The sequence below is a fragment of the Tiliqua scincoides genome, chromosome 3 (assembly GCF_035046505.1).
Source record: "Tiliqua scincoides isolate rTilSci1 chromosome 3, rTilSci1.hap2, whole genome shotgun sequence".
Classification (NCBI taxonomy): domain Eukaryota; kingdom Metazoa; phylum Chordata; class Lepidosauria; order Squamata; family Scincidae; genus Tiliqua; species Tiliqua scincoides.
The window spans coordinates 163,127,446-163,146,781 of record NC_089823.1 but is presented as its reverse complement, the minus strand read 5'-3'; the positions used below and the strand labels follow the sequence as shown (position 1 = coordinate 163,146,781).

Below are 19,336 nucleotides of genomic sequence, written 5' to 3'. Positions count from 1 at the left end.
GCACGATCCAAGTACGGCCGCAGCTGGCGCACCAGCCGAAGTCTCTATATCTTTTTTTCTTTTCTACTTATACTGCAATATGTCTCTTGTTCTTTCTTTCTTTCCCATTTTATAGTAATTGTGTTGAGGTGCCTGTCCTCCAGTTTGAATAATAACTTCCCATATGATTCTGTATTGCACATTTCACTGAAGTCCAAACAGATAGGATCAGCCGCATAAAAATATAAGAAAGGCCCTGGTGGACTAGACCAAAGGGCCATCTAGTCCAGCATCCTGTTTCCTACAGTGACCAGCTAAATGTTTTTGGGAAGGTCAGATGTGGGGCTTGTAGGCTTTCTTCCATTTGCAGCAACTGGTATTCAGAAGCATATAGTCTTTGGACAGTTTCATTTTCCTTCTCTAGAAAACCAGCATCTTGATTTTTTAAGTTTGATGTCTGCTTTTGAATTCTTGCTGTTGTACACTTCATTGCTCTTTTTTTCCTTCTAGAAAGCAACCTGCCATAAGAACTTACTTGAATGAGTGTTTTGAGTTTAATGAGACTTGTTCATGTGTAGTAAGATCCATGTTCAAATGCATCAAGGATGAATAGGGTGCCAAACTAGAAATACTGGGCTGAAAGAAGTTGAAAGTTCAAATGAGGTAAAAATTATTCCCACTAAGCTTAATTTAACTAAGCCAATAATACACCTTAAACTTCTTTTGAGTTCAAATTACTTTAATGAAGGTGTTAATTACTGAGGGATTAACACTGCTTCCAAGTGATAATGGATGTAGTCCATCAATAAAGGGTTAGAATAATATGATTTTAAGGAACACAAGAATCTATGAAAGGATTACTTGCTAGGAATGGATGATATTTCAAAGTGACTGTGAGGAAATGTGGGTCATACTTTTTTCTTTCCTTAAATCACAGCAGGCTTGAATAGTGAAATTCTTTCTCTTTTTGGCACAGTGACAAGTCAACAAGAAGTACCAAAGTAATTGAAGTTAACAATCTGAGCTTAAGTGGCAAATTTGCTGATCAATTTTTTTCATCAAAGAAAGGGGTAGCATCTAAAATAAGCACTACCTGTCTGAATGAGATTGCAATTTACATTGATTGAGAGAGTGCTATATAAGGAAGGTAGTGACTACAGATATCTATACTTAATCAAGGATTGGATAAATACTGCATACTGATATATCATCACAGTGTTCAACTCAAAGCCCAATCCTAGGCATGTCTACAAAGTAAGTTTCATTCTTACTCTGTAGTAAATATTTATTATTCTTCATCTCCTTGTGTTGCACATCATGGCCAGAGAATTCCATCTAGTGACATCTGGTTCCACATGCTTCAGGTTTTAGGGTTCTTGGCTTATAAAATCAAGGTCTGCTGTGGAGCCGAAGAGTTCAACAGAGTGATCTCTGTTTGCTTATGTTACTTCAGTTACTGGAATTAATCACTGTTGGTTACCTTGTTTATATTTGCCTGCATCAGCTCCTAAATTGGAAAAGGGCAAAATAAATGTGAAAATGAGAACAGTTCATCCTGAAAAGTAACATTTCAGACTGCATACCTAACAATGATGAAACAAAAGCTACAGCACCTTATCAGTTATTTTAACAACAATTCTGAGAGTCAATCCTACCCAACTTTCCAGCACTGATGCAGCTATGCCAACAGGGCATATGCTGCATTCTGCAGTGGGGGGCGCAATTATGGGACCTCATCAAGGTAAGGGAATGTTTGTTCCATTATTTCCAGACTGCATTGTGTCTGCATTGATTATAGAAATTTGGGCCCTGAGACTATTTCATTCCAAACAACCATTCATTGGTATGATCGTTTATAGCTAGTTGCTTCATGCCGGAAAAGGAGATATTGGTGTATAATTTGCTGCCAAACCTTGATCAATGGCTAAAAATTTAACATCAACATTGTCTAAACTAAGGAACACCATTCTTATGGAGAGGAGAGATATATAATGGGAGGATGATCTGGAAAGGATGTTCCGTTTTGTGAACTGCTTTTATTGATAAGAACTTTTGATATTAAATAACTTAAAACCATTATCACCAGTCACAACAGTTGTTAATTTGGTTTCCAAGCCTGAAATCAAATAGTTTTGATAGAGTTTTGATAATTTTGAAAATTCAGTGAATTGCGGGAGCCTCCTCATTTTTAAAATATTATAGTCCCTAGCTGTTTGAGGTTTGAATAATATTTGTAAACCGTCTACCATATTACTATTGTTTCAGTGTCCTAAAACCTCATGACATGAATTGGAAATCTAGTAGAAAAGACTTGCAATTGTTTTCTCTTTATTCTGACATTGTATGAAATTTGCTCCAAGTAATTGTATTGCAAGCACTAGCACCCAGCCTGGTTATAAGTAAAACCATATTTTCTACTATGTAGAACAATGTGATTGAGTTTGATTTAACAGAATAAAATGACAAATCTTACATCACACTGAGACATTAAATTTCATTTTGGCTGTATGAATATTTACAGAATACTATATTTGGCAGTGTGGAGATCTTGTTTAAATTTTAGTGGGTGATATGGCAACACATATCTATGGTGTACATATCTTAGAAGAGACTCTGCTACAGTTTCTGTAGGTTTATGGAGAAGCTGAATCAAGCTTGCAAAGCAAATAATATACCAGTGATATTTTTAAAGTGATGACTCTTATGACATCACTATATATTTAATGCTTTTCAAAATTAGGGTGTATTAAATAACTGCATGAAGAAATGTCCAAAATGTTAGGTAGCTGAATTAGCCATGAAAATGAAGGCTATGGGTTAATGGTTTTGTTTTGCCTTCTCCCATTGTCTTCGTGCTTTTTTGTTTGCTTGCTTTTTCTTTCAAATCTTCAAGCTTAAAATCCTTGCTTTGTATGTCTAACTGTCCTGGTTGCTCAAGGGATGGTGCTGCTTGTGAAGATTTTTTTTCAGTATGAAGGATGAGGATTCAGATTTTTACCAAGAAAAAAGTATACAGCTTTGAAGGACATCCCTTTTAACTTATTGTGTTCTTTCAACATCCTATGAAAAAGCATTTTTCCTTTTTAAAAAATAAATAGGTGTTAGTGAACAGGGGTTTTAGGTTATAAAACTTTACATAAAAATTTGACACTATAAGAAACATAAATGGGTCTGATTGAATTATTGGAATTTTCAATTCTGTTCCAGAGCATTAATTCTTGAGGTGTGTAGAAATAAAGTATTGTATGAACTGTGTAAATGTAAAACTAGAAGTGTCTGCTTCTTTCTAGTAAAATTTTTAATTTAGAAAATAGAATTTACTGTTCGTAGATGCTGCTCTGTTGTTGGCAACCTTCAGTCTCAAAAGACTATGGTATCGCGCTCTGAATGGTGGTTCTGGAACAGCGTCTAGTGTGGCTGAACAGGCCGATTCGGGAGTGACAATCCCTTCCACACTGGGAGCAAGTGCACACTGGGAGCAAGGATGCTGCTCTGTATGAGAGCATGAAACAAGTCCAGGCAGAAATATTAATAACTACCCTCCCTCCAAAAAGTGGAAAAACATACTCTATTAACATTCCCAACAAAGATTGAATTTTGAACCTTCTGAAATTATTTAAATGCTGTTTAAGCCCCATCTTTAACAAATACACCTCATTTGAACAACAAAAGGGTATAAACCAGAGGTTCCCAAACTCATATGAGGGACTTGGGAAACTCATACGTAGTGGCAGGATGGGAGCCGGGGGTGGCCCTGACATTGACACAGCAATTGTGACGCCGCAGGGACCTAGCAACATTTTTAACATATCTGAGTGGCTGCTGAAGCCTCCATGAGGGTCCTCGAGGCTTGCAGCCCCCTCTGCGAGCCTTTGAGTTGCTGATTGGTGCTCATTTCCAGCAAACTGGAAGTGAGCTCGAGTTGGCAATTGAGGCTCAGGGCAGTCATGCGGAGACTCACAGAGGGGGCTGCGAGCTTCCAGGACCCTCATGGAGGCTTAAGCAGCTGTCCAGGTATATTAAAATGTCACTGGGTGTCCATGGTGCCATGATTGCTGTGGTGCCATCAGGGCACCTTTTCCTGGACCACTCCCCTTAGGGGAGAATGGCCCATTTTTGATGCCCCTGGTGGGTCACGACCCACCATTTTGGGATCCACTGGTATATACCCTGTTGAATAAGAAAAATTAAATAAAAATGTAACTCTGTGAATTCTTCTAGCTCTCCCCCCCCTCCAAAAAATTTATGGATTTTTGTAACTCTTCTAACAAAATAAATATTTGATGTATTGTCTATGAATGTTGCATCAGAAGTAGTTTTTTGCTAGTAGTATTCACCCCTAGCATGGTGAATAACAGAAAAAGAGCTTGGTGACATACAAGTTTTACTTCTGACATAGTTTGTCACTTTGTCTAAAAGAACTACTTGTACAGGCTAATGGACTGCGCAGGAACAACTTGGCCAGAACCCCTTGCCCTTTGGAGACTGAATGTCTGCCAGACAACTCCTTTCAAGCTGTAAACTCAAAAAGACAGTTCTCTTGCTGCTGGTCCAGCCTATCCTTTAATGATGAAAAGGGAGGCCCTACAATTATTTGTGTCTATATCCAAGATTGCTGTAATATAATGGGGAGCTTGCCCTACTTAATCTCGCTATCCTCCCTGCGGTTTAGGATACTTCCTCTGAAAATGTGTAATGCTTGACTTCTCAAAGCATTGCATTAATGGGATTAACAAAAGTTGTGGCGTTGAGATATTTTCTTGTTCTAGGTGAAGTCAAGGAATGAGCAGTGCATTTGGGTTTATTCAGGAATTTCACAAAAGCAGTGATGTCTCAGAATTTACCTCAAGGTCTAGAGTTAAGGAAAGCATTCTGCCCTCTGAGAGCATTTAGGTTCTGAAAGATGAATATGAACCCAAATAACTTCTGGCTTTTTCAGAGCAAAACAAACAATTCCCTGTGGTTCAGCTGTCATAACCCCTGAGTTTACATATTTATATACACTTACAAATGTGTGAGAGATTATATCCCCATTATAGTGACAGATAATATCTTCACTTAAGGATGTCAATTGGAAACAGATGTAGGTAACTTAAAAGGAAATGGACTTTTTTTGTTTTAACACTCAACCTTTAATGCATCCACAACATGCCACCTTTAATGCACAGCCTCTAAATTTGTTTAAAATTTGTTTAAAATTCAACTTTAATGCAACCTGCTAAAAATGAACTCCATGTTAATATGCTTATGCTACTATTGATAGATATACTATGCAATGTATTGGAAATTTAATATGAGGCTCTTATTGATACTAACAATCAGAACTGCAAATTTTGATGAACTACTAATTTGAAAATATATCCCCTGCAATGCCATTTACTATATTTTCCCCCACAGCAGTAACTAAATTTTTATTTATTTTTGGTTGTATTTCTATATATAGGAACAGTTTCTCCATTTTGCAAGTTACTGTTTACTGGGGAACTCTGGAATTTAGATAGAGATTTTCACATCTAAGCAGTGCTGGACTTTGAGAAAAATCTCTTCTCTGGACTGGTGTTCATTTGTAACGATAGGGTCACTTCAGACTATTACATGTAGCACAGTAATGAGCAATTTTTACGTTGTTAAAATGTTTTTATATAAGGTAGCACTACTTTTTGTGGGAAGATGGAAAGTTCAACTTATTGCTTAGCTGCTTTATGATGCAAAGTGGTTTTTTTTAAAAAAAAAATGATTTTTCATACATTACATTCCTTCCTCCAAGAATCTCATGGTGACAAACATTTAGTTCTTTTCAGCCTGTTTTCCTCTCAACCACACTATGAAGTAGTTTAGGTTGGCAGATAGTGACTAGTCAGAAGTTCACCCAGTGAGCTTCATGGCAGGGTGGGGATTTTGAGCCCAGGTTTTTCTAGTCTAACACTGTTACTGCTACAACATTTGGCTTAATTGAAAACCAGTAGGTAGTTGTAATGATGTTGAAAATATTGTTTTCAGTGCTTGCTGAAAGTTTATTCTTGCTTTAACTGAGTTTTGGGATGCACTCAGCATGTGTAGTATTTCAGATAATTTTACATACAACTTTCCTCTGTCTTCTATGTGCAACAACCCTGAAATATTTTATATTTAAAATTGAAGATTTGAAATTCACAATTGTTCATTTTTTTTAAAAAGTTCTTGCACATGAAGACATCAGTCTTATCCTGAAAATACCTTGGCACAATTCACAATGACACATATTTAGTAGAGGATACTTTATGGCCCATACATTTTGGAGAATAAATTCATTTAAACTTATTTAAATAAATTATGGGAGATATTGGCCAGCGTTTTAGGGTTTTTAATTAAAAAGGATGCAATCCATTATATCTGAATTTCAAAGAATCTACCAATTAGCTGCAACCTGCAGTCCCAGCGGAAGAATTTCATCCAGCTAAAAAGAGATTGTTTCAATCTCTGATCAAAGCCAAAATAAAAGTAGCAAGATTATTAAAATGTACAGTGCGTAGTACATGTTGCATTGTGTGTGCTATGCACATAATAGGGGATTTCTTTGCAGTGGATGTGAACCATTTTGAATATTTTAAGGTAAATAATAAAAATGCAATCTTTGGTAGCCTAAAGTTTTTGACACAAGTGTTTATGTCATCCAAGTTAGAATAAGCTGAATTGATGAGCTCTTTCAACAGTCTAGGGTATGCATAGAGTTTTGTACTAAAAAGTTCTAATTTGCACTTTCCAATGAATCTAAACTTTCTAGATTTGTACCTACTTAAAAGAATGTTTGTGACCTTTTGACCCTTTTGTTATCCCTAATTCAGAAAGGCCTTTATTCTGTAAAGCTTAGGTATTAAAAAAGAAGGGGGGGAAAAAGAAAGAAAGAAGGGGGAAAACGTTAATGGCATAACAGTCCTTTCTGATCACCCTGTGTAAGATGTTTATGCAAAATGTCAATAGAAGCAATTGGCCTAACAGTGTGACAACTTACTTTGCTTGGAAATGGGCTAATCTCCTGTTTGGGTTATCCAGAGGTCAGGTAGGGATTTCTTTTCGCACTCCCCATAGTGCAGGACTATACTCTTTACAAGCTTTGTTGGGCTGCAGCCAAAATCTTCTCAGTTCGGATGATCCCAGTTATCTGCCAAAGAAAACAGCGTGCTTATCCTAAAAGCATTTACTTAAAAGTCCTATTTATTTCAATAGAAATTATTTCAAAATAGTGTGCTTTGAATCACAGTGATGCTTGCTTCTAAACACGTGTTCAAGATCACTTGGAGTGAACTAGCTATCTATTAACACACTTTAGCCCCCATTTCATATTAACAATTAAAGTAGTTTAAGCGAAATAATATTGATTTTTTCCATTGTTTAAAAGCATGCCTATGGCAGTGTGAATCTAGATTACTAGAGTAAATGGGTATGATCTAATGTGATGAAAGTATTTGTGTTTTAAGAATGGAGCGTCAGTCACAAATTATCTGTTCCATTCCATTCTATGTCTCCTTTTTTGCTATCATTGCATATGGCCCACTTGAACATATGTATGCTATACTTTTTGCAGTTTCTTGAATCTGCAGTTTCAAGTCATCATTATGAGCCTTGTCCTGTCCCTTCCTGAAGTTCATGTGGAACCCCACATTTAAACGTTGTTTCGTTCTTCAGAACTTGCCATGGTTGCCCTGTCACAGCAGGCTGGAACTCAATAAATGCTCAGGCAAGCATAGCGGGCCATGAAATAGGCCTTGGCAGGTTGCATGCTGTGAACTCCTGCCTCAGTGAATCAGCTTCTGTGTGTTTTTATAACAGCTCTTTTTTCCTCTGTTAATTATGCCCCAAGGCTGTGGAAAGGCAGCATTTACCTGTTGAAACAGAGGAAGCAGCAAGTGTTCTGACATGTTTATCAGGCAAATTGTAGTTGACAAAAGGTAATTACACATGCAATCAGGACTAGAAGTAGCTGTTTGATTATAGGTTAATAATAATCTGTTTAGCATATGGTATAGTTTTTTGGTTCAAGGAAAATCATGTAAATATGAATAACTAATAGTCAACTCAGTGGGAAAAATTAACTCTTTTTCAGTAATGTGGGCTTTAATTCATACAAAAAACTAACATGAGTAATTTCTCTTCCCTTGTAATAAATGATCATATACAGTTCAGTCCAGATTTTCTAACTGAAATTAATCTGAAGATGCTCTTTTTGGCACATACAACATTTTGTACTATTTTGGTATATATTTTGGTGTTTGATAGTTTAAAAACCCAGCGCACTTGTGTTGTTGCCTTGGCTGTTCTTTCAAAGTGATTCTCTTAGGGAAGCTATCCTCCCAACTTAAAGCATTCACATGTGACCATATGTGGCTTTTGTACTTGAATGCACCTGAAAAATAAAACCAGTGAGACTCCAGTGTTTGGATATAACCATGTGCTGCTACATAACCCATCGCTGTGAGTTTTTTGTTTTATGCAAAATCAATTTTAGTACAAAATCACCCACATCAGAAAAATAGTTGAAGTGCTTGAATATATTCCATTGAAAATGATAGACAATGGATTGTCTGAACCAGACTGCAGTCCCATATCTACATTCTTCAGACTGAGCTTAAAAGAATCTAGTGACAGGAAGGAAAACCCTAATTCACAAAGGTTATTCAAAGAAAACGACAAATGTCCTTTCTATCCTGTAGCAAAATTGCTGACTGGTGTGTTTAAAGATGTGAATTAGGTTTAAATAGTGGGGCACGTAACATGGGGTCAGCTACAGGAATTCCTCACACAAATGTCTTCCCACATATTCTTTTGTCTTTTGATACTGGTCTGGCTGCAGGGTTCAGCCTTAGCTCCTTGAAGCTTCAAATAGAGTTAACTCATTACTGGGCAGTGAATACAACAGATTGATTCCCAAGCATTTATATGTTGCAGATGAGCAATTAAAAAAAAAAGCAAAAGAAAACTACAGTATAGCTTTTTCAGAGCTTCCTTCTTAATGTAAGAAATTGGGTGTAGCGTGTTTTTTTTTTCTTGGTCATTCAGTGGTAGACATTATTTTCATGGAGACAAACTGGCAGCTAGTTAATCCTATGCTTTAAATATGTAATAGGTATCATTGGTTCCAACCAGTGTGTTGTGAACAAAGCATTAATGCCTTGCTTGTCAGTAAAGAAATATCAGTAGCATTGTACATGATGCAGTAGATTCAATAGCATTTATTTTGTTCACATTTTAACATTAGTCTCAGTAGCCTGAGGCTAACATTTAACAGTAGTCTCAGAGTTACAACTTCCTATGCAGTGTCAGTAAAAGGTATGGACAGAAGAGAGCAGACTGTTTTAAAAGAAGAAATTTAGAAAGGTTTTGGTAATGAGCCTCTTTCTTATTTGAGATTCTCCATATGGAGAATTACAAATGACCGTATTTATTACACTAATTTCACAACCAAATCATTTGATGTGGTGTACATATGTACCTGGCCACATTTATCCCTGTTGAAATCAAGCATATTATTGAAAACATATGTAACCGTACAGTTCCTGAGGAAGATGTTAAGATGCAAACCAGAGTTTTCACTGCTAAAATTAGAGAATTGAGCAGAAGAATATTTGTAATGGACTGACAGGTTTAAGAAAGGAGACGTCCATTGAAACATGTTTAATGTCATTTCAGACCTGGTTTTGATTGAGGCTTTTTACACTGGTAGTCAGATTATAGTCAAAATATTCCACTTACTATGTTTGTTAGGGGTGCATTCTTGCTCTCTCTGATTTTTTTATATTAATATTATAGTAGGTGGTTTACAAGAGCTCTGGGTTTCTTTTTTGCTTCTGTTGTGCACTACTTCTAAGGCTGATTCTGTTGTCCCCCATTGGACACAGTGTGGAACTCTAGCATACAAGACTGGTGAAGAATTTTCAGATATTACAAAATAAGTATGAGATCAGTCTTCTCTCCAAGTAATAACCAAGTCTCTTTAGTGGAAGGAGAAATTGCTTTTCTTGCTCAAAAATGTGCAATTATAGCACATTTTGAGTTCCATCAGCAATATTATTTGTTGCAGTTTGAACTGTTAGCAAATAATCCAGCTGTTGTCAAAATATGCCTCTCCCAGAATATCAAAGGTACAGCAACATAAGGAGACTTGTTAATAATTTTCTCCACCAGGTTTATTCTCCAGACCGGAAACTCTTGAAACAGAATGTTAAGTGTTTTCTGACTGAATTGTAGAGATCCTGAAATCCAGCAAGCCTTTTCTTCACTGCATTTTCAGACTACTAAATCTACAGTAATTGTTGGAAGATCACTGGTGTCATGTGGGATCAGAGAATGCCTGGCTGTGCTTAAATGTAGATTAGCCCATTGTTGGCTGTTTTATCCCAGTATGTGACATACTTGCCATTTTAGATTATTTTGCAGGCTGAAAAGTATACATTCAGTTCAATTTTAATTGGCCAGCATAGGCTTATAGTAGCTTTAAAAAATGTGTGCCTTTCTTGTTTAGCTGCAAAAGGTGAATGGAGGCTGTAAAATGACTACCTTTTAAACGTAATTTTCAGCCCAATCCTAACCAACTTTCCAGTGTGGATGCAGCCCTGAGAGGAGGGAATAAATGTTCCCTTTACCTGAGGAGGCTTCCACGACTGCTCCCCCACTCAGGGTTGCAACCTGTGCCTCCTTGGTGTGGCTACATCGACACTAGAAAGCTAGGATTGGCCAGTTAAGTCTCTGTGTGAAAAGGCCTTCTCCTAGCATTTTTTTTCTTTTTCTGCTTTTACAATAAATCCTGAAATGCTAAGAAATTTATAGGAATATGGTTCTTTATGCTGATGCATTTTATCAATCATCCTAAGATACTGTTTTCCTCAAAAGAATTTGCCTTCTTGGAAATGGTGTTGCTACAGAGCACTCCTTGTGAATATCTATGCTTAAAATTGTATAAAAACTGCAGCGTCTCTTGCAGTCTTTAAAAAGTGTTTTATACTGCATGTGTGGGTATTAATTGGAAGTTGTGTGTACTATGCTTTGTGGTTAAGGAGAGACTGTTGTTCTCCCAGGGCGAAATTAAATGCTCCTGCTTGCTTACTGCACTGCCCCCAAGTCAACAATAGTGCTTGCTAAATGTGGAAGAACAGAAACAGAGAAATGTAGAGTGCAAGAATTGCTAACTTTAGCACTTGTATTAGTGCCAACAATAATTGTGTGCCACAATTTTAGAAACAACTAGGGAAAAGTTTAAAGCTGCTTCTCTGAGCAGTTGTCATTGTCTTAGCTAGTGTATATTTTGGCAGAAGTAGCTGCCTTATGATTGGACTTGCCCTCAAATTCTTTTCCTGTTCCACCTTTATATTAATTACCGGATTTAGATCCCCTAGGATTATGTCCCTCATCTGTTCTTATGTAGAAATGAACATGTTTACTGTGTTAGTTCTAATGAGTTTTGAGTCATAATGTATCTCAAGTCAAATCATGAAAGGCTACAGCCATTACATTATTTCTGTTTAGCAATTGCAGGATTAATAAAATATATAGTATGCCTGTCTGTGTAAACACATTCATATGTTTATTCTGGTTTGATCTCATTTTTCTCTTTCCATTGACAATTGCTTGCCCTTCAGAACCAACAGGATATTTTGCCATTCTTCGAAAGATATGTCCATTTATAGGCTAATACAGATATAAGAATTTCCAGCATCTTTGCTGATCAGATCCTTAAAAGGGAGAATCATTTGCTGTTTGCCAGGTAGTTTTATTGCTGTTTCTTACGCTTTACGCGTAAGATGCTTTACACTGCAATCCTAAGCAGGTACCACTTAGGATTGTGAGTAGGTACCACTGAACTCAGTGAAGTTTACTTCTGTGTAGAAGTAGGGGACTGCACTTTTAAAACCCTTATCCCACAACAGGGATCAGTTTTTAGTAGCATGTGGGGAAAAAATTGTCTAGATGCCATCTTTTTTTTTTTTTTTTTTTTACAGAGACAAAAGGTCTACAAAACAAATACTACAGCAGTATTTTTTGATCTGCAAATACTCTTGATCTGCAAATACAGACATAATTCATTTGGATACATACTTAACACACTAGCCACTTTGGTTTTTCCCCTTTTGGATCCTAAACTTAGAAAGGCAAAATTCATAGTCTTATATATACACAGTATAGCATCCACCCAGGGCATTACCTGGCATGCTTGCAAGTGCAGTGAATTCTGGCCCTAGAGAACAGTAAATGTAATTTGACAAAATCCTTTAGTTTTCTTTCAACTTTAACCAAGGTGAGATGAATGAATATCTGCCAGATCCAGCCATAACTTGGATGCAGCCACAAAAAGTCACTTAACAGGGATAATTGCCAAATTATATACAGGTGATACCAATGACCTGGAGACAATGCAAAAGACTTGCACGCCAGGTGGCTCTTGCCCACCCACAGCATACAGTATATCTGTCAAAGTCCATTACACATGCCATGGAACAAGCTCACAAATGCAGCTGTGAGTGTGACAAAGGATAAGTACATAATCGTGCCGAGCAGCAGTCTTGCTCTCCTTACAGTTCACTGTTCTATCTGCTACATCCATTTCGGAGGTTACATTGTCCCAACGTAACCCCTGAACCTACACTCAGGAGGGGAGAGGAAAGTTATAATTGGATGGCTTATGTCATTTGGTGTATGTGTTGATTCACTGCAGAGAACTGTAGCTTTCAGAAAAAGAAACTTTCTAGAATTAATGAGACTGCTGTGTAGCCATTCAGCTGAGTGTGGAATAAGGGAAGGCAGGCAATAACACTTTGCCTTTTCTCTGTCCTGGCCTGGCATGCATCTCTTGTGCTGAAGGTTGTTCTGATGCATATACAAAAATGTGTAATTAGAGATGAGAGAAAATGGTTTAATATTTTCATGGATTTTGGAGTTTTCCAAAGTTAGAAGTGCGAAAAGTGGTGTTGTGTTTTTATTGAAAATTATAATCACTTTAAAAGTATACTAGGTAGGTGATATAGATGGTATCACATCAGCAGATTCAACCACAGTCATTACCCATGCACCCCTATTAAATAATAAATAAAAACCAAATAGAATTGTTTTATTTTTTTGCAGATTTTGGACTTTTTTGTTTGTTTACAAAAATGGAAAGTGGTGTTATATTTCTTTTGTTGTCAATGTTTTCTCCCAACTCTACTTATTGGAACAAAGTGACAATGCAACAAAGTATTATAATAAATACTTTTGCTTCTCAATATGCATGCTCTCCAATGTCAGGACTGTATGTATTAAGTTATTCTGCACAAATGAAGTAGTTTTCATTGGGGGCAGAATTTGGTATCTTATCAATTTAAAGGTTCATTTTAGGAGTGGTGGGTGTGTATGTGCACACTTAGAGCAGGATTCTAGACCCTTATGGCTACAAATCTGTGTGGGAAGGAGGTCTTCCAGATGTTGGGGCAGAGGAGAGTAGAACTACTATGCTGTGATGAAATATCTTGTCCTATGCTCCATTTCATGGGACCTGTTCACTGGGTGGAACATTTAGTGTAAAGGTAACTGCTGTTCTTTTAGTTTAAATCCCTGACGGCTCTTGTGAAAAGGGATGTTGCTGAGCTGGGTCCCCACAATAGACTGTGTACCAAAATCCAAGAACTTTAGCTAATTGTAGCCAGAGTGTTAAAATAGCAGAATTTCTGTCTTGTGGATAGAGAAGAGATTTGATGCATGTTAGTAACTATGAGAAAAACTGGGATGGACTGAGAGTTATTCTGTACTGAGGTTGATCAACTCAAGTGTTCTTGTGTATGTTGCATTCAGACTAGAAGATGACAGGGTGGTTGAATAATGACGCAGTCTGTAATGGCACTGGCTTGTTTCAGCTCCCAGGTTTGGACTTCCTGCTCCTCCATTATGTTATCCTGTGCTCTATTTAGGAGCCTGTTTAGTATAAGAAACAGTGCCCCGATTTCTACCACTCTTGATGCTATTTGAAGTGCCCACATGTAATGAGCATTGAAACAGTTTCCTTCCATGCATCTACCCTTCAGATTACAAGGGCAAGATTGCTTGCTGTGCTGTGAAATTGCAGGGACCTATCTTGTCTGTCATGTATGAAACAGGCCACTGTGAGGTTTTGTGTGCAGCAGGCTGCAGACCAGTAGGATGGCACTACTTGTCTGCATACTGATTTGTCCTGTCAGTTGAGTTGCATCTTAAGTCTCCCTTCAGCTGTGAGTGGAACATTTGTCTTGTAGTGAAGGTGGTGCCTTTGTATTATTATTATTTGCAGAAATGAGTCCCTAATAAAGGCCTTTTAAATGTATAACACATCACTTGTGAATGCTGTTAAATGCAATATTACAAGTGAAAGAGATCCAGTTTTAGAGCAAGTTTACCATCTAACCAACGGAAAGGTGAGACCTGGTGGCATTTTTCACATGTATTGTGAAATTGATTTTTCTTTCAATTTGTTCTGCGACATAAATGTGAAGCCTACGAGGGTGAGAGAGTTTCATTTGAGTTCTCTTCCACTGCATAACCATCCACATAGGGCTCAGATTTTCAACCACATATTGGTATGCCACAAATGGTCTGCAGGTGTCCCCTTGCCAGCAGTACATTGTGCCTTGTGAATTGTCCAAAGCTGATGGTGTGCCTTGACAATTTTAGCACCTGGTCAGTATGCTGGGAGATGATAATGGTCGAAGATGGCTGGCTGCTCTCCCATCTTCTGAAAATGGCAGCATGAGGAGACAAAAAGCCACTGGTTTCCTGTTTCAGGGGCAGGAAGGCCAGTCCCAATGCATCTTGACCTAAGCGAGACTTTGACTGTTGGAGGTGGTGTATGATGCAGTGCTGGGTTTCTAGAAGAGCCCACGGCTCTGGAAAAGGCCTCTCCTGGGCTGAAGCCCTAGACTTGGGACCTCTTCTTGGGTCCTCTTCAGGCTAGCCAGAGAAATATGCTCTGAATCGTTCGGGAGCCGTTTTGGTCCCTCCCTGCTTCAGAACATGTTCCTGGCAGGGATGCACCTGGGCTTGGACCGGTGATTCCAGTGGCCCTCGCAGCTCTGAAGGATTCAGCCCCAGGAGCCTACCTGTTTTGGCCCTGAGGCGGATGGCGTTCCCTCCTTCTACGTGGGAGGGCGATGGAACCCCCCCCCCGCCCCTGGGAAGAGGAGACCGGAGCGCCTTCAGTCTCGCTGAAGGTGTCAAGGAGTGCCCGAGGCATCCCCTTCGCGAAGGCGCAGAGGCCACCACACCTTGAGAGAGGAGGGGAGACGCTCCCCGCTGCCCCTGCGCGGCTTTCAGAAGTCCACGCAGGCTGCGCCTTGGAGCTGCCGGCGGCGGAATCCGATCCGCGCCCAAGTAGCGAGCGGGCGGCTGGGAACAATGCGGCGCGATCGGAAGTTTGGGTTTAACTGGTTTAGGGAGATTAGGGTTTCCCGGCGGGGGCGCCGCTCACTCGCTCTCCTGCCAGTCACACCGGCTCTTAAGAGATTACTGCGCCTTTGACAGCCGAGGACGCCCCCGCTCCCTTCCCTGTGCGCGCTGGTGTACCCGAGGTCTTGCGGGCAGCAGCTCAGGCACTTGCCATCGCCCCGTGTGTACCCAAGTCCTTTCTTAAAAGATAGTGTCGCTGTATGAATTAAAGGGGCCAGGAAAGTGCCCTGACATGGCCCCGCCACTCACAGTGTTTGAAAATCCCCTTTCCAGTAAGCCAGGTCCAAAGAACTACAATCTCTTGGTGCGTCTTCATATAAAGGAAATAGCAAGGCTTGGACCAAGTCCGTCAGCCAGAAGGCTGTGATGCTGGACAAGGGGTGCTGAGAAGACACCAGGAGAATCCGGTGTTTGCTGGCCTGTTGACTTAAGTCTTCGACTGAGATTGGAAGCGAATTCTTTGGCGAGAAGTGCCGCTTACATCACTGGGATTAGACTGTTAATCCAGCTCTTTGGAATTTGACTGAAGGGGTGTGTGTGTGTGTGTGTGTGTGTGTGTGAGAGAGAGAGAGAGAGAGAGAGAGAGAGAGAGTTTTCAATGCCTGCTTCGCAAGTCCTGCAAGATGGTTCAGTGGTTGAGAACGGTCGTTAAGAACACCGTGGAACCCTCTCTCAAAAATGCAGCAACCACGTCTCAGATAACAAACGGAGCTGATTTAAAAAAAAAAAACAAAAACAAAAAAACAGAATTGTATAATAACCTTAAAGTGAACCTGGGAATCTCGAGCCTGTAACAATACGCTGGAAATTTCAGAAACCCTTCAGAACAGGGCTTGTCCGTTCAGGAGGCTTTTCTCACCAACTGTCCTCCGTGAGTGTGTGGGATCCTTCTCCGTGGCTTGCTCTTCCTCCCTCCCGTCTCCCAAACTCGGTGATTTGGGGGAGACGCCCGAGTTCTCCGGGCCCTGTTCTCAAAGTGAGAGGAAAGTGGAAAGGCCATGGCAGCAGGATCGCAACAGCAGTGGGGGGGGGGGGCGGAGGCTCGCAGAGGCGCTACCGCCTGAAGCCCTCTAAGCAGAGGCGTGATGGGAATCGGTTACCTTAACCCTCCTCTCGTCCCTTTTGTGTCTTCAGCTCCTGGACCTGTTCATGGTGTGGGACTGGTCGACCTACCTCGCCGACTACGGGCAGCCCCGCTCCAAGTACTTGCGCGTGAATCCTAGCACCGCCCTGGCCCTCCTGGAGAAGTAAGTCTGACAGCCCAGCACAGGAGTCCTCCAAGCGGCTTCAGCGACTGCTGTGGAGGTCGGGGGAGAACCGCTTTCCTGGACGGTTTCTCCCAGTAAAACTTGGGGGTGGGGTGGGGCGTGAGGAGGGGTGCCCAGTGGTTGATGCCGCCTGGTTCGTTTGCAGACCTGACAGTCTCCCTGGTCACCTCCATCCCAACTCCTGTAAACCTATTTACGATTATCTGCATCTTAGCTGGTGACCCTGAAATTGAAAGTCCCCCCAGTAAACGGGCCCAGGATCGCATCCTTATACCGTCGGCAGAAATGAGCTTCGCAGTTTATTAAGAGCGAAACCTTCATATTGCTCTCCAGCATATTCTGATGCGTCTATTTAATAAGGATCATCTCCATATCCTTATAGCAAATAGCCCCATTTGCTATTTTCCATAGTTCCACGTAGGAGCTCCCTTCAAAGGGGCTGTCCCCCTCCTCTGGCGTTGCCCGTTTTTAAGAACTTAAGGTCGTGATCCTCCGCACCTTGAACCTGGGAGTGAGTCCCATGGAGCTTGCTTCTGAATAAAACTGCTCAGATCTCTGGGAAACTTTTCTGGGTGAAAGTGGGGCTTCCCCCAAGAGGAGACAGAATGGGAGGACGCAGCCCTCGAGAAAGAAGGCAAGGCAGGCACAAGCCCCGCTAGATCCACCCGCTGTCGGGGCATTCTCAAGTATGCACTCTAACGACTTGTTCCTTTTCCTTTCCGCTCGCAACGCCCGGCTCCTTGGCAGAGTGCACCGGGGGTACGTATGGTCCGACTTTCTTCTTCCTATGGGCGTTCTCAGTGAGTAGTTGGTTTCTGTTTGCTTAGAAGGATTCAGGATTTTGTTACCGAAAGAGGAAGCCTGTTTGGTGCCCTAAAATCGAGCTTGTGCAGATGCCTGTCGATCTGTAGAGTGGACAGTTCCCTGAGGTTCTGGGCAGTTAAACATAGGCTATTTCCCTGTTGGACACACAACTGGCGTTTCAGAGTGCAGCTGGGAGGGTTGGGAAGCGAGCCTCGCTGTGTGTGTCGCACTGAACGCACCCTCGGGTATCAGGCCCACTTAGGGTGGTAGCCCTCCTTGGGGGGGGGGGGAGAAGCGCCCCATCACAGCCAGCAGCCTTGATTTCACCCCTGCTGCTGTGCTGGGCCTGGGCCTGGCAGCTCCTGCGGCCATGGTTTGCGTCTCAGCTGCGAGGGCAGCGGGCCAGGGCGGGCTGGGTGCTAAGCCTTCGGGCCTGGTCGCTCACCCTGCCTCTCCTTTCAGCATGAAGGACGCCAAGAAGAACAACATCTTCGCGCAGTTCCGGAAGAACGACCGCGACAAGCAGAAGCTCATCGAGACGGTGGTGCGGCAGCTGCGCGGCTTGGTGAACGGCATGTCCCAGCACTCCTAGGCCGGGCGAGGAGGATGCGCGCCGGAGGGAGAGCGGAGGCGCCCGCCCGCAATGACTCCTCGGCGGACATTCCTGCGAAGGACGGGGCTCTGTAAATACAGGACTGAGCGCTTCAGGCAAAGCTTCGCGCCCCTTTCGCTGCGTCGGAAGGACTGGCCAGAGGTGGCCTCCCCGCCGCCCCGCACTCGCTGTTTGTAAAGCCCCCCCCCCCCGTTTTCTATGGCAGGCTCGCTTTTTGTAGCGGGGCAGGAAAGCCCCTGCCGGCCTTGGTGGTGGGACGCCAGGAGGGCCCTTTCCACACGCCCCTTCTTGCTGCTGGGGCCCTGCCTTCTGGACCGCTTGCCCGCTCTCGGCCTGGCTGTGGAGTGTGCAGTCCGGGCGCGCCTCCCCGGTTCCGTCCCGCGGTCTCTCTCCTGTATTAACTTATTTGCCGGTCTGCAGTACAGTCCTACGAACCTGACCCTCCGCCTGGCCTGCTGTGTGCGCGTGGGGCGTCTGGGCTCCGCTCTGGGGGCGGGGGAGGTTGTGCTTCTTGTCCCCCGGGATCTCGAGGCGCTCCAGGCTCGTCGGTTGGGCTCCCCGGCCTGGAGGAGGGGGCCCGGCCGGCTGGGGCAGCAGCACCCCGGAGCATCATTAGCCCGCATTCACGCTCCCCTTCATCCATTGTTCGGCGAGGGCCCTGAAGGAAGGGGCGGGCAGATCAAGGGCGGCCCGAAGACAGGGAGCTGTCGCTTCGGGTTTGCGGGCCGAGGCCGATGGCCCCAGAGGGCACGCCGAGGGCCTGCTCGGCCGAGGCTCTGATCTCCGGCCGTGAATCCAGGAGGCCCTGCCCCACCTTCCCTCCTCGGCGGCCCGATGGAGGTCCTTTGATGTGGGTCTGCGCCCTGGTTGTTGGGGGGGGGGGGGCGAGGCGCCTGCTGATGCCGGCCATGGCCGCTGACCCGAATCAGCTACCATTTGCTTCCAAGGAGACGTGGGGGGGGGTGAGGAGTCCCCTGGACAGCCGAGAGTGAGGATGAACCAAACCCCCCCTCAGGTCCCGTCCACCCCTTGTGGGGGCCACCGCAGGGCCGGGGTGGCTCAGCCCTGCTTTGCGAACAGTCTTTGGCGGGGCCGCGGCGGTCCTCACTGCTCGACTTCGTATCTGAATGTTTCGAGCCTTTCAGGCGGGGGACCTGCGGGAGTCGCCCTCGAGGGCCGCCGTCGGGGATTCTTCTCCCTCACCCGTTCCCTGGGCGGATGCAGGCCAAGTGCCGGGGGGGGGGGGACGAGT

At 42.6% G+C, this 19,336-nt stretch overlaps 1 protein-coding gene across 3 annotated transcripts in view; it reads left to right on the top strand.

Moving 5' to 3' along the window:
- The window catches only part of EXOC6 (exocyst complex component 6), a 111,446-nt gene extending 92,932 nt beyond the window's left edge, over positions 1-18,514 (top strand). For all 3 annotated transcript variants that reach the window (XM_066618937.1, XM_066618936.1, XM_066618935.1), the window contains 3 exons: positions 16,534-16,646; positions 17,415-17,426; positions 17,934-18,514. In XM_066618937.1, the coding sequence (XP_066475034.1) occupies positions 16,534-16,646; positions 17,415-17,426; positions 17,934-18,063 (255 nt within the window). In that variant the 3' untranslated portion in view covers positions 18,064-18,514. The remainder of the gene's footprint in view (positions 1-16,533; positions 16,647-17,414; positions 17,427-17,933) is intronic.
- The last annotated feature ends 822 nt before the right edge of the window (positions 18,515-19,336 follow it).